Raw genomic sequence first — 13562 nt, 5'->3', positions numbered from 1 at the left:
AGTGGACAGTTCCTCAGGATCCAGTGGTCCATGGAGGAGCCTCTGCACTCAAATAGTATTGCCACTCCATGTTTGGACGAGTCATAACAAAATGCAGGGGCCACATTGAAAAGAATCCCAAGTTCCTTTTTATGCCCATCTTCACCTCACCAGCTCTCCTTTACAAGAGTTCCACTATGATAGGCACAAGGAGAAGAAGGATGTACAAGTGAATCCATGGATAGCCAAACCAATACAATATATCAAACTGGTGAAACCCTATTTGGTTTGGTTTGAGTTCTTCTGCAGACCAAATTACCTAAAGATTTAGACAATCAACTAACTTAATAAGATGAAGTTCATATGACTTGGTTTGTGTTTTTGCGATTTAGATGTGATTCCAGAAGTTCAAAAAAATTATTTGATCAAATTGTTCAATCTAAGATGTTCGATTAGGATTTATGACCTGAGCGTATCATATGACTCGAATTGCGACGAGTTCTTCGACGCTCAAGTTAATCTTGATTCGAGCTAAGTAACATAGATCAAGGAGGATTCAAAATATTCGATCTAACTTATGATACTAAAAAAAGACCTTTATTTATAGTACCGCATCTGTATCTATAATAGAAAATACAAGCTTAAAAAGTGATGATCTTTGTATTAGAATAGAATTTCAGCAAAGAACATCTTCGATATTGTGCTGATATGGTAGACTTAGACTCCAGGTGTGGAATCATGATTGACTGACAATAGTAACCATATCAAATGTAAATATTTAGTGGATTATTTGCGGAAACTTTGGTATCCCTAAACTCGTTTCAGAGAGAAGCAGATGTACTCAGCTAATATATCAAAAATTTAAGACTCAAGTTTCTTAGATATCTCCTCAACCAAACTCACTCTGATAGCAAGCTGATTTTAGATAGAACCCATATATATTGCAGCAAATGGAATAACAAATTTGTATCACAGTGCCAATCCACAAGGCCATACATCACTTTGCCTCAGGCATGATCAGCTGTAGAAGTGAAGGTCACTGACATGTTTGTCGTCATCATTGATGACACAGTCGATGCCTCCAGTGAAGTAGAAGCAGGGAACATGTTTACACTCATCTTCTGGTGTTTAATTTTCTTGTCCATGAAGTCTTCACTCACCTTTTGGTGTTTAATTTTCAGGTCCATGAAGTCTGATATTAACCCAGGCTTCATGATCTGCTCGCTGACATCCTTCTCGCCGATCAGCATCATGACGACAGCAGACATTGCGGGACGTAATTTTGGGTTGTCTTGTGTGCACAGAAGGCCAACTTTCAAGTACTTGCATGCCTCCTCAGCATCAAAATCATCATTCAGGGAAGTGTCTACTATCTGCTCCAGCTCTCCACGCTCGTATAGTGCCCATGTCTGCAAAGTTATTTGAAAAAAAAAAACATGAAGTGTTAGAACAGCTCCTAGGTTTATGTTGGCCTGACTAATCATCTAGAATGATCATAAGAGAAGAAAAACCAATTGAAACTAGAAAAAAAATCAGTACTATTCAATCAGGAAAGATTGCCGTATCAGGCAGTATCAGAATCCGTATTCGAAAACCAGGGATGTTTAAGTAGTGCCAATATGGACAATTCAGCATGCCAGTTATCAGGGATTTGTGGTGGACCTTCCATCAATAGTATCAAATGCATGAGCAAGAAAACAAGCTGCTTGCAGATTTGAAACCAATACTCAAAACAGTTTGTAATATCTGAAGTTTGTGCAATTATTTCGGAAGTTAATTGAACAGAAAAATGTTTTTCTGTTTATGTGTTTGCGGCTTGAATGAGGATATGAGAATTTATGCAGAAAAAATCACAGCATGCTTTGATCAGGACTTCTTATAAGGACCCTTAGAGTCATGATATGATGAACCAACTTAAAAACACCAAGTGTTTATTTCAACATCAGAACATTTGCCACATCAAATGCAGTGATACAGTGTGATTTACTTGTAGTTCTCCAGGAAACACATGGAACTTCAGAACCATTAGAGTCATGATATGATGAACCAACTTAAAAACACCTACATCAGAACATTTTCCACATCAAATGCAGTGATACATTGTGATTTACTTGTAGTTCTCCAGGAAAACATGAAAATCCTTCGAAGAAGAAAAGAATATATGTATATGCTCATGTAAAGAAATCAAGACAAGGAGAAAGGAAAAGTGAAGGACAAAAAGAAGAAGACACTATAAAAAAAACTTAACATCACAGATTAGATCATCCAAAACTATGAAGAAATGCACATTGATGGAAATAAAAAATGTTTTACCCTTTCAAGCAGAAGTTGATCTTCATATGGCAATCTTGTGTTTACATTAGATCTGCCACTGACTATTTCTAATAGAAGAACACCAAAGCTGTAAATATCTGCCCTCCTTGTCAATTGCCCCCTTAGAGCATATTCAGGTGCTAAGTAGCCTCTATAAAGCACATTGAAGTAAAAAATCAGGAAGAAGTGAAACTTGGTTGAAGAAAGAGAATTAAGAATAAAAAATATGCCATAAAAGGAACAAATAAAAAACTTATGGGCCTTATATGCCTTCCAATTAGCTTCAATCAATCATTCTCATGTCAGCTTATATGCAAAATAACCAAAATAGCATGTTTAACACAGATGATACTGCATCATTTCATTCTAGATGACGATGTTAGAAATTACATTACAATTAAAGATCAAAGGAAATAAAATTAAAGACTGGTAACATGAGTGCAATAGCCATAGTTAACAGAATAAGTCTAGGGATCTGAAACTCACATTGTCCCTGCAACCCTAGTACTGATATGGGTCATATTTGATGGCAAGAGCCTTGCCAAACCAAAGTCTGAAATCTTGGGAGTCAGATCCTTATCGAGAAGAACATTACTGGCTTTTATATCCCGATGAATAATATGAGGTTGAACTTCCTCATGTAGGAATGCAAGACCCCGAGCAACTCCAATGCATATCTTAGCTCTTATCCTCCAGGTGAATTGAATGTTACTGTAGCCCTTACCTAATAATTGGCAAGAACAAGTAAAATACTAAATTAAATTACTGTAGAAATCAGTACATTGCAAATTACATGACAAACCAAAGATTTAGAAAACTATTTCAAGGTTGAATATACCTAAAAGTGTTTGTGCAAGGCTGTTGTTCTCAACATAATTGTACACTAAGATTCTCTGATCTTGCTCAACACAGCAACCATAAATCTTAACCAGATTCTCATGAGCAATAGTGGATATGGCTTTAAGCTCATTCAAAAATTCTCGTACTCCTTGTTTTGACTCAGCGGAGAGCACTTTTATAGCGACAATCGAACCATCTTTAAGCTTCCCCTATAGAAGTCAATCAAGAACAGGATAAAATATTGTTCACTTATGCTGGTTGAAAATTATCAAGTGCAAGACACGCTAGTCACCTTGTATACATAACCAAAACCACCTTCACCGATTTTATTGCCAAGACTAAAATCTTCTGTTGCATGCCTTAATTCATTGTAAGAGTATATCTTTACATTTTCAATTTCTGCAAATTCTGAGATTAACACCAGTTCCATCAGTAATTGAGGAAGATGCAAAGTTTTTGTAATCAAATATCCGAGTAGTCAATGTATTTACCTTGATATTTTAGTTGCAGTCGTGAAGGACCTTTCTTTTTGAATAGAAAAGAAAAACAAGGCATGATCATTGAATTAAACCAAAGGTCGACCTTTTAATGTTGTATCGGTAAGGGATGAAGCGAGGAAGCCTGTCAGGTTTGACCACAATGATGTAAAACATCATACAGTACAAAAAATATCACAAAAGCTGCTGATTAACATTGAACTCCCAAAGCTAGTGCCATGACATTAGTTATTCCTAAATAACCCAAGTTCATCTAACCTGATGAATAATTTAAGATTATGCAAGTCCCAAACTAGTATTAGCAGGGCTTTGTTTATCAAATGAAATCCATGAGATCAAGCAATTCAGGTTAACTCAAGGTTACAGAATCTGGTGGCTCAAATAAACTAAATGACTATCCGAGGAACTTGTATCTTTAATTTTGTAACTTCCTATGGAAATGAAATAATGGTGCTGCTATGTAGTTTGTATCCCCCAAGTAATGAAAGTATACTAGACTACAAAAATTCTTCACTATGCCAATATTTGTCACTTAACATCATAAATAGACAGATAAATTTGCTTTCTACCATTACTATTGACATATGTAAAATACCTGTTGAGGCTGCAAGGATTGTGAACAACAAAAACAGATCTTATTTGGTTATTAAATAGAATGGATGACATCCAAGGAGATACAATCATCATCTCCATTCCATGGGACATTTAAAGGTTTCTTTTAGGATTTTAAATGCCGATGAGAAGTTTAACCAAGCAACACAATGGCAATCAGCAATGGAGGATTTGCCAATCAATGGCATAGCAGATCTATAGGCGTACAATTTAGACTGCATGCAACTAGCATCAAATCAGATATCAGACAAAACAAGGATATACAAGAGTGAAAGCACAGTTATTTTGCCAGGGTTTTTAAAGGCATCAGAGTTTTGGATTGAAGGGGATCCAGAAAAAGCAATCCAGTGGCCTTCATCTTTTGCCTCCACCAAAACTAGGACACATTTACTGGAAATATGTTTTCCTTCCTTCATAAGTCTTATTCTATTAAAGTTTTCTGCATATGCAGAGAAGCAAAATGGTTCTATTGATTGGCTTTCTAAATTTGGCTTGCAGCATTAGTATTCAAATTTCTGAATTCCCTTGAAACCTTACTTCTCTTTTCACTGTCAACAATACAAAGGGTTACCAGGTCAAAATGGTAATCAAGACCCAGAAGGAAGATTTTCAATTCTGCAAACTGTATTCTGAAAGCCAATCAGTGAAATGTAATTATGCTGCCAAAAAAAAATTTGATTCAAACACTTACAAATCCACAAATTACACTTGATTCTGAGTATGTCAAGTTGAAACTCACATTCTCATATCTGCAAGATGTTTTTTCTTAAGGAAATCTCACAATTTTTACCTGAATATTGTCTATAATAACTTCGATAAGTTTTAAGGCAAGTGGCCGATGAAACCACATAAGCATCATTCTACTTCTTAGCACGATGACTTCACGTTAAACCTTCTAATCCACAATATACAAATATCAGTAATCATCAGGCACTGAAGTGAATTTAAGATGGAACAGCAGAGAAGCAGCACCAAACCATGGGGCAACAAAGCAGAGAGAAAGTTTAGCAAGCAAGAGAGGTAGAATCATTGATTCTAAGTGCAACAACAGACTAAAGAGCTCACATATGCTTATCCACTCTCGTTTGGCTTTTAGTCTATAATTAATCAAGGGTGCCAAAATGATATTATTACAATCTCGCAGGATAACTCCCCACAAAAAGAAAGAAAGCAAAATAAACGAAAATAAGCAAAAGAAAAAATAAAATACTCAGTCTACCCCATTTGTTTTATTTCAAGCAACTTCCCAAGTTTATGATCTTTAGGAAAGGCATATTGCCGACTCAAAGATACTGAAAAGGGGAAGAAGCATAATCACAAATTAAATTCCATAAATCAAACCTAACAAGCATGTAGACTTGGGAAGGTGATCGATGACTAGACAGAACAGGATCTCTAAAATTTTCCCGGCATGTTAAACAAGAAAGAAAGTGTAACAGAACTGCAAATATGCAGCAACTCTGAGCCTATGTAGATGATCATCGATGTCCTTCACACTAAATCAAGTACAGGTTAGACTAAGAAAGCTGGAGTAGCAGGAAGAGATATGGAAAATCCAACAGCGGCCGCTTAAGAATTTGAGTAATAGAAAACCTCAAATAACGTACTCTGAACACCACAATCTTGTCTTGAAATCTAATCATCCTTCGCCATCTCAAAATAGGGGAAGAAGAAGAGAAACAAAAAAAATCTACGCGATACTGAACAAGAAATGGAAGGTGCAAATGCTAATCCCACCCTCGACCTAATAAACTTAGAAATCCTGATGCGGAAGAACTAAACAGACACGAATCTTAGGAACGGAAATCGGAATTGCTGCAAGGAAGAGCAACGAGAGCGTAAAAGACGCACCTTTTTCTGAGGAACAGCAATCGAGATCGGTTCAACGGAACCCCAAGAAACTGAGAGGAGCTCGTGATACTCCCCTCCTTTTCTCAACCCCTTTTTAATGTTCTACGAGCTACGCATACAACAGAGAGTTCTCCATGATACAGATCGTCACGGTCGAACTGCTCCGTTAATTCAAGAAAATATGGCATAAAATACAACAAAAATTCACACCTGCATTCGTCCTGCTGCCCTGCCATTGTACGTATGAAAGCTCTTGGTGCAGGTAACCTTTTGGTTTGCGTCAAGATTCATGTTCCCACCGTGCGATGCCGTTGACATGTTCCCCAACACAACCGGTAAGACACACGCGTCAGATCGTGATGTTGGGGCGTGTTGACTCATTCAAAGTCAGTGTCCCTTTCTCACAGTAAACGATGAGATCGACCAGATCTTTCGTTAGGTGGCGAGGTCGTATCGTCTCCGACACTGGAATTCCTGGTGTCATCTACCCTCGCGTATTTTGTTGACGTTGTTGTGGCCTTCCAAGATATCTCTCACTATGATTCTTCGATGTTCTTTTGTGTTCATGGTCAAAGAGCAATTCATTTTGTTTTCCTTGGTTGGCCAGTAATAGAAGATCCTTTAATTGTTTAATTGAGGGGATTCAAAATAATCAGCTGATGAGGTCTACATGTATAATCCGACAAACTTTAGGGCCTCAGTTGACAATCTAAAGACGCACACAGGAAAGTCAACGGGTTACTGATCAGGCTTATTTATCTTATAGATGTCATGATCGTCGGCGATGCGATAATGATTTATTTATTTAGGAATCTAAATCAATATATATATATATATATATATATATATATATATATATATATATATATATATATATATATGTGTGTGTGTGTGTGTGTGTGTGTGTGTTGATCGATAATTTTGATGATTTCGATAGAAACTCGAGCATAGAAATTTCTTCTACTATGATACAATATAATGATCTGTTCATTCAAATTCCTCACCAGTTTAGGTGGATCATGAACAAAGGTATGCAGTATTTGATGTCATCAGATCAGTCATACGAGATTAGGATTGGATTGGATGTTCACCATCTTTGGATCTCCCTATGATCGCATCCCAACCATCTGATTGCGTGATCATACTTATCGGGCAATCCACGAATCCGGTAAATTAGATTATGATTTTTGAGTCGTATATGTGTATCAGGTAATTTTTGGCGTATATTTATGTCACGTTAGAAAGTATATGTTTAATGTATTTAATATTGTAATGAATGTTAAAATTGATTTCAAATTGATACAAATTTAGTTTACGTAATTCCAGTTCGTGTTGCCTACACCAATGAGCTGCTGCAGTAGCGACACGTCGGTCCCGATCGCAAGCCACTCATTCGCTTCTCTCTCGCTCTCTCTCTCTCTCTCTGCAGCTCGGTCGGTTGCGTTACCCGAAGCTTTGGGCCTGTCGGCGAGATCAGCGTGCAAACTTTGCGATCTCTTCCCTCTCGTCTCCAGGTGGACGCGCCACCATGAGTAGCGGAAGCCTCTCCAAGGTTGCCGTCATCGGCAGCGGAAGTAATTTGCGATACTTATTTAGATTTTGTTTCCGTTTTCTTGATTTCACCGACGACAACATGATCTGCCAGTCTCCGGAGCGGTCTGCGCGTCCATCCTGGCCGCCGGAGGCGTTTCGGTCACCGTGTTCGAGACCGGCCGGGGTGCCGGCGGGAGGATGTCTCAGAGGAGGTCTTTTTCTGGACTTTAGTGTTCTGTGTTGACTGCGGAAGCCTTTATGAGGAAGGTGGAATCTGCTAAGGGTGTGTGGTTGGTGTAGAGAGACCACGGTGGATGGGAGGGTGCTCTTCTTCGACCATGGGGCGCCGTACTTCTCGGTCAGTGACATGGAGGTGATGGGCGTCGTGAGATCCTGGGAAGCGCGTGGCCTCGTCTCTGAGTGGCAGGTTCCGTTCGGGTCTTTTGATCAGAGCACCGGCAAGTTCGTCGATTTCGAGAAGGTTAATCCGAAAACTTGTCGAAATTGCTTGGTCCTTGTTTGTACAGTGTTTTTAATTTTATTTTATTTTTCTTCGGTAATGCATGTGCACTGTTTGCTAAAATTTCTCCTTCAAGACTTCTATTGCAATTTATTGGATCTAAGGGAGCATTTAGTGCCAGCCAAAGGTAATTGTGTTCTTGCACATATAGATGGTAATAATTTTTTGTGTGAAAAATGCTTTTGAAGAAATTACAGGTGCATGCATGGCTAAGAACATCAAGTTTGAAGAATTTGTGTATAAAGTATACGCAACTAACTTTTTTAGTTTTTACAGAAACAGAGAATAATCTGCACTCCAAATTTTTTTGGCAACTTAGTTGAGCGAAATGACATTATGCAACAATGAACAATTTTGCAAGAAGAAATAAACATATTTTTTCCGACACTTGCACCAGAGCACTATAAATATAATCACAAGCTTTGTCAGAAATGTCTACAAGAAGGATTGCTTGTACTCTGTAAAGGCTAGTCAATTACAAGCATTCTGTTACAGGATATTACAACTTAATTTTTTACTGAATAACTGAAAATTGTGAGAACCAAAAAATGATTGGATGGAGTATAAATCATCCTTTGATGAGCTCATTTTTGAAACAGCAGCTGCATTTCTTAGCTTCTTATTTATTTGTCCTATTGTATCTGCAAGACAAATGAACATGAATACACTTGTTTTGATACACTACATTCAAATTTGGAGAGCTTATAATTGGAACCAACTTCTATAATTAACCTCAGTTGTCTCCTGCTCATAGAGCCTGACATTCTGGATTGTCATGTCGGCCATGGTGTTTTGGCCTTTTACTCTATGTCCACAGGTAAGAAAGGAGGAGAAATTTCACTGTTGATAGAGATTTGAAATTTTGAATACTCGACAAATGAATACATTTCATTTTTCAACATAATATTAGTGAGGGATGTTTCCTTAAACTATGAAAGATCAGATGAAAAGTTATGCAGGGCATGCATAAGTTAGTTTCTTGTGGCTCATATTTTCACTACAACAAGTTATTTAAATTTACAATGAAAACTAACTTATCAGCATGCATTGGAAAAAGGATATTTTAATTTAAGTTGATTGAGTAGGTAAAACACATTATTGGATGACTTAGTCTTATGTTTGTGGTTTTATTAATTGTAATTGATGCAGTGTTTCTAAAGATCCAACCACTTATATCTAGGTCAAAGTGTACTGGACTCAATCTAACGTTAAGTAAGAAGCTTGATCAGCATTACACATTATAAAAGACTGAAGAAAAAGACAATTTCATCAATAATTACTTCTATTTGTTGAGGTTTTGATTCGGTTATTTGTCCATGTACGATTTGTTGACCATTTCACATATGACTCATGTACAATCTTTTTGGATCAAGACACTCTCAGATGGCTATGATGCATCTGTTTTGCAGGTCTATTTTGTGACACACTATATAAGCTGCTGTAGTCCATGATCTTAGATTGTTGCATATAACTTGATTTATTGGTCCATTGCTATCTCATAAATTTAAGCGTTGGGAGGCTGTGAGTCACATAGTTAGACTGTTCCAGACGATTTAACATGCCAGAATCCAGATTAATATCCTATATTCTAGAATTTTGTGTTGATGCACTTGTATTTGGAGATATCAAGAATTCCAGCTTAACATAGTTTTTGGAGCGAGAAAATTGTTTTACTCATGGGACAACAGAGTGTGTGTGTGATGTTGTAGCTTTACTTTTTTTATAGTTAATAATGTGTATGATTTTTAATCATTTGCTGACATAGAATGCATTATCTGTTTGGAAGCATCAAGAATATATTATGTGCATATAGTCAAACTAGCTACCCAAACAATTTGCTATGGGCATATACAAATAAGAACTAGATGATTTTTACACTTTCAGGAAGGAACAACTAAGAAGTGTGTTGGAGTTCCAGGCATGAATTCAATATGTAAAGCACTTTGCTCAGACCCTGGTTAGCCTCGCAGCTTAGGAACTCTGCCTTTTGATTTATTGGATTATGCTCCAGGTAATTTTTTTTTGTTATCAAATTTACTTTTCAGGACTAGAAGCCAAATATGGGATCACTGTTGGAAAAGTGGATTGGCTTTGTGATAGAAATTTGTGGTCACTGATTAGCCTGGATGGGCAAGATTTAGGCCAGTTTGATGGTGTGGTGGCATCAGACAAAAATGTAGTATCAGCAAGATTTACAGGAGTCACTGGAAGGCCACCACCTCTTGGTATGCTCTTGTTCTGATTCTAAGGTTCATATGTCTTAGAATACAATTTATCTTCCACTTGAAATTAACTACCTATTATATTTTTCTGTTTGATGTTATACATGTATTTGCTTTACCTTTATTTTATGAAAAATCTGTGGTACTTAATGTAATATGATTACATTGTAAGGGGTGATTGGTGCATCTTAGATATGATGTTTGAGAATTTGTTTGTCTTCTCACTAAGAAATAAATAAACAAATACTTATTCTGTTCACCACAAGCATATCCTACATCACCCAGATAACTGAATTGTTATTTTTTATTAACCCATCAAACTTTATGTGCATACCATGTACCAAAAATCACTGTTAGTGTTGGCTCCTTTGTTCAAATGATGAATCAATACCTTTTAAATGTGTATTTTATTTAATAAATATGCTGATTTAGTTTTTCTACTCCTGTATGATATTGTCAGATATAACATCATCTCCAGATTTGGCAATCCTTTCACAAGATATTCCTGTTCGTGCATGTTTTGCTCTTATGTTGGCATTTTCTGAACCTTTATCTTGGGTAAGGTTTTTGTCATTCACAATATAGTTCTCCATTTTACAAAAATATTCTGTTTTCATTTTTCAGTATTTAAATACCATTCTTGTTAGATAAATGTACAGTACTATCTGGGTGTGTTTTGCATATCAATTTTTGGCAATCAGTTTTGATCTTATTAGTATCAGATTAGTATAATATATAGAGTTCCTTGTTTCTTCTTGCTATGTAATAATGAAGATTATTTGAGCCATTTAGGCTGTAATTCATCTTTTTCTAAATTTATAATCTACCATGATACTTTATCATACCTTGCAATGCGAATGGCTTTTGCATCGGATATGGGTGTGCTGTTTACAATCTTGCTTGTTTTTAGAAGTGTTTATCTTCTGTTACCTAAATGCTTCTTCAGGCAAGGGCCTTGATTTGTCATTTGGAGATCCGCTGTATGTTGCCTTCTCTATGATGATTGAACTTTATTGGAGCTATCTTTTGTCTGGTCTGTCTTACTTTATTTAATTTTTCCAGCTTATCTTTTAATTTATAATTGTATGTAAAGTTACATGGCTGATTGCAGTTAAGAAAGGTAGGTGAATTCTTGGTGAAATCCATGAATTACTTGAAATACCCAGAGATATGGAATTCCCCATATTTAGTGTAATTTGATATAGTATGGCAAATAGGACTTAGTATGTTCTTAAGATGCAGATGGTATAAAATTTATTTTAAGCACCTATATTAGTTAATCATAAAATCTGTTTCTGATAATTAGGATTATTTTGTTTATGAAGTGCCCTATATTACTTGATTGATAAGTAAGCTGTTTATTTCCTTATCTTTATATTGCAACATCATGTCCTCAATGCCATTGAATATCTTAGTTGTCATCAGAAAGAATTTCATGTGATTCTTTGCAATGGAAGGCTCTTTAAAGTTTATTTGTTGACCTTTCATCGTCCTGTCGTTTATGGTTGTGGCCATTTTGCTGTCTGATCTGGTTGCCAACTCTCAGATTCCTTTAAAAGGTGTTTCATTCAAGAACTCCCAGGTTTTAAGCTGGGCTTATTGTGATAGTAGTAAGCCAGGCCGTTCTCATGCATCATCCAATTGGTAAGCTTGTATATGATTGATAATGCTGTCTCATAACCACTATTCCTTTTCTTCTTTCTGTTTCCGTATTAACTTTAGTCTTTCATATCTAGTGAGTGTTGGGTATTGCATTCAACAGCAGAGTATGCGCAGGCTGTAATAGCTAGAACTGGTCTCAAGAAACTTTCCAGTGATGCCTTGTCTAAGGTGGCAGAAGAATTATTGTGTGAATTTCAGGCTACGGGAATCAATATTCCTCGTCCATTTTTCATGAAAGCTCATAGATGGTTAGTACAAATGTTCAGGTGCCGGTCCTCATGCATCTAGCTTACTAGGGATTTAGGCAAGCCAAATATATAGCAGTTTTATATAAATAAATTTGTTGTTTCTCTCATGCATCTATTCATTCACTTACATAAAGTCGATATGAAATTCTACTGTCTGCATCAAGCTTGAACTTGAGTTTATATTTTGATGTGGTTGCTTAATGGTCATGATATTATTTTTTCTGAATCATGTAATTGCTGCCATGTGTCCTACCTATGCATTTGTTGTTTAAGAATCAGTTCTCTTACTAGATTAAGTCACTGAGCATTCAACTTTGAACTCAGGGGCAGCGCCTTTCCAGCTATTGCTATTGGTGGGGACGAGAAATGTTTGTGGGACAAGAATAAGAGGTTGGCCATATGTGGAGATTTTTGTGCGAGCCCTAACGTCGAAGGTGCAGTGCTCAGTGGAATACGAGCAGCTTCTAAGATTCTGGAGAAATCGAGCAACTTGTGATGAGTGTGCTCGTGCTTGCCGATGCTTAGCCGAAAATTCAAGTTACATTCTAGCATTCTAATGTTCCTCGATGAACATCAGTTTTTCTTGGCTGATTTTTTATGGTAAATAAGTGATTCTTATGATATATACATTCTTTGTTGCAACAAAATGTAGGGGTTTGTTTCATGCTATTGGTTTGAGTGCTAACCATATCAATATGAGATGTGTTTACAGGCTTTGAACTAAGCAGGAGATCTGTGAGTTTGGACAGTCGATTAATTATTTACAACACTAAATATTTGTAGTTAATATTCTATCTTGTCCTATACAATCCACATGAAATATTTTTTCCTTGTTTCTGCTAGAATTCATGGTCACCTTCGCTTCTTATGCTTCTTTCTATGCGTCCTCTTCACACTGTTGATATTGTTTTAGCTACTGATCTTATAATTGCAAGTCATGTATTTATACACGTATTTTCTATGATTGACAGAGGTAATAAGTTTTTTTATAGCACATTTGATTGTTTAGACAGACTCAAACAGAACCTAAAAGGCAAATTTGATATTTTAGAGAATGATGTCTAGAAAATTATACAATCTATATGCTTGATCAGTTTTTTTCGAAAATTTTAATCTGTATATATTATTAGAAATGGACAATAGTATTTGTTTTTCTAATGTCTAATCCTTTGATGATAAATCACTGTTCCTCACACACAAACAAAAAAAAAGAGAGAGAAAAAGAAAAACTAGATGGCAATATACTCATCTAATCTTCTCCTGGAACGATGGTCTCAAACAGGTC

General features: G+C 36.4%; 2 protein-coding genes across 6 annotated transcripts; one reads left to right on the top strand and one right to left on the bottom strand.

Moving 5' to 3' along the window:
- Nucleotides 1–895: 895 nt before the first annotated feature.
- Nucleotides 896–6444, bottom strand: LOC135586437 (cold-responsive protein kinase 1-like). 2 transcript variants are annotated; one of them, XM_065191313.1, is made up of 7 exons: nucleotides 6303–6444; nucleotides 3624–3753; nucleotides 3425–3540; nucleotides 3131–3341; nucleotides 2779–3016; nucleotides 2293–2443; nucleotides 896–1388 (listed from the first exon to the last, which is right to left on the bottom strand). In XM_065191313.1, the coding sequence occupies exons 2-7, from the start codon at nucleotides 3691–3693 to the stop codon at nucleotides 987–989; spliced, it is 1188 nt and encodes a 395-aa protein (XP_065047385.1). In that variant the 5' UTR covers nucleotides 3694–3753; nucleotides 6303–6444; the 3' UTR covers nucleotides 896–986. The 2 variants fall into 2 exon arrangements, with proteins under 2 accessions (XP_065047385.1, XP_065047384.1); XM_065191312.1 differs by having other exon boundaries at nucleotides 6093–6341.
- Nucleotides 6445–7438: 994 nt separating this feature from the next.
- On the top strand, nucleotides 7439–13001 carry LOC103990333 (uncharacterized). Of its 4 annotated transcripts, none has more exons than XM_065191311.1 (9): nucleotides 7439–7644; nucleotides 7738–7837; nucleotides 7926–8106; nucleotides 10030–10102; nucleotides 10191–10370; nucleotides 10828–10925; nucleotides 11914–12011; nucleotides 12104–12295; nucleotides 12602–13001. In XM_065191311.1, exons 2-9 carry the CDS (start codon nucleotides 7824–7826, stop codon nucleotides 12771–12773), a joined length of 1008 nt encoding a protein of 335 aa, XP_065047383.1. In that variant the 5' UTR covers nucleotides 7439–7644; nucleotides 7738–7823; the 3' UTR covers nucleotides 12774–13001. The 4 variants fall into 4 exon arrangements, with proteins under 4 accessions (XP_065047383.1, XP_009407708.2, XP_018684161.2 ...); XM_018828616.2 differs by having other exon boundaries at nucleotides 7441–7666; XM_009409432.3 differs by having other exon boundaries at nucleotides 7443–7666; nucleotides 12104–12277.
- Nucleotides 13002–13562: the final 561 nt, after the last annotated feature.

This window comes from Musa acuminata, chromosome BXJ1-7, assembly GCF_036884655.1.
Source record: "Musa acuminata AAA Group cultivar baxijiao chromosome BXJ1-7, Cavendish_Baxijiao_AAA, whole genome shotgun sequence".
In the NCBI taxonomy this organism is placed as follows: Eukaryota; Viridiplantae; Streptophyta; class Magnoliopsida; order Zingiberales; family Musaceae; genus Musa; species Musa acuminata.
Note: the sequence above shows the minus strand (reverse complement) of the source record. Positions and strands in the feature narration are given on the sequence as shown.

Bases quoted from the DNA above. Each gene is read 5' to 3' on its own strand.
- LOC103990333 (XM_018828616.2), top strand. From the start codon at position 7,621: ATGAGTAGCGGAAGCCTCTCCAAGGTTGCCGTCATCGGCAGCGGAA. The intron at 7,838-7,925 runs GTCTTTTTCTGG...TGGTTGGTGTAG, and splicing joins GGGAGGATGTCTCAGAGGAG to AGAGACCACGGTGGATGGGA. The intron at 12,296-12,601 runs GTGCCGGTCCTC...CTTTGAACTCAG, and splicing joins TGGTTAGTACAAATGTTCAG to GGGCAGCGCCTTTCCAGCTA.
- LOC135586437 (XM_065191313.1), bottom strand. From the start codon at position 3,693: ATGATCATGCCTTGTTTTTCTTTTCTATTCAAAAAGAAAGGTCCTTCA. The intron at 2,444-2,778 runs GTGAGTTTCAGA...TGTGCTTTATAG, and splicing joins ACTAGGGTTGCAGGGACAAT to AGGCTACTTAGCACCTGAAT. The intron at 1,389-2,292 runs GTAAAACATTTT...ATAACTTTGCAG, and splicing joins ATCAACTTCTGCTTGAAAGG to ACATGGGCACTATACGAGCG.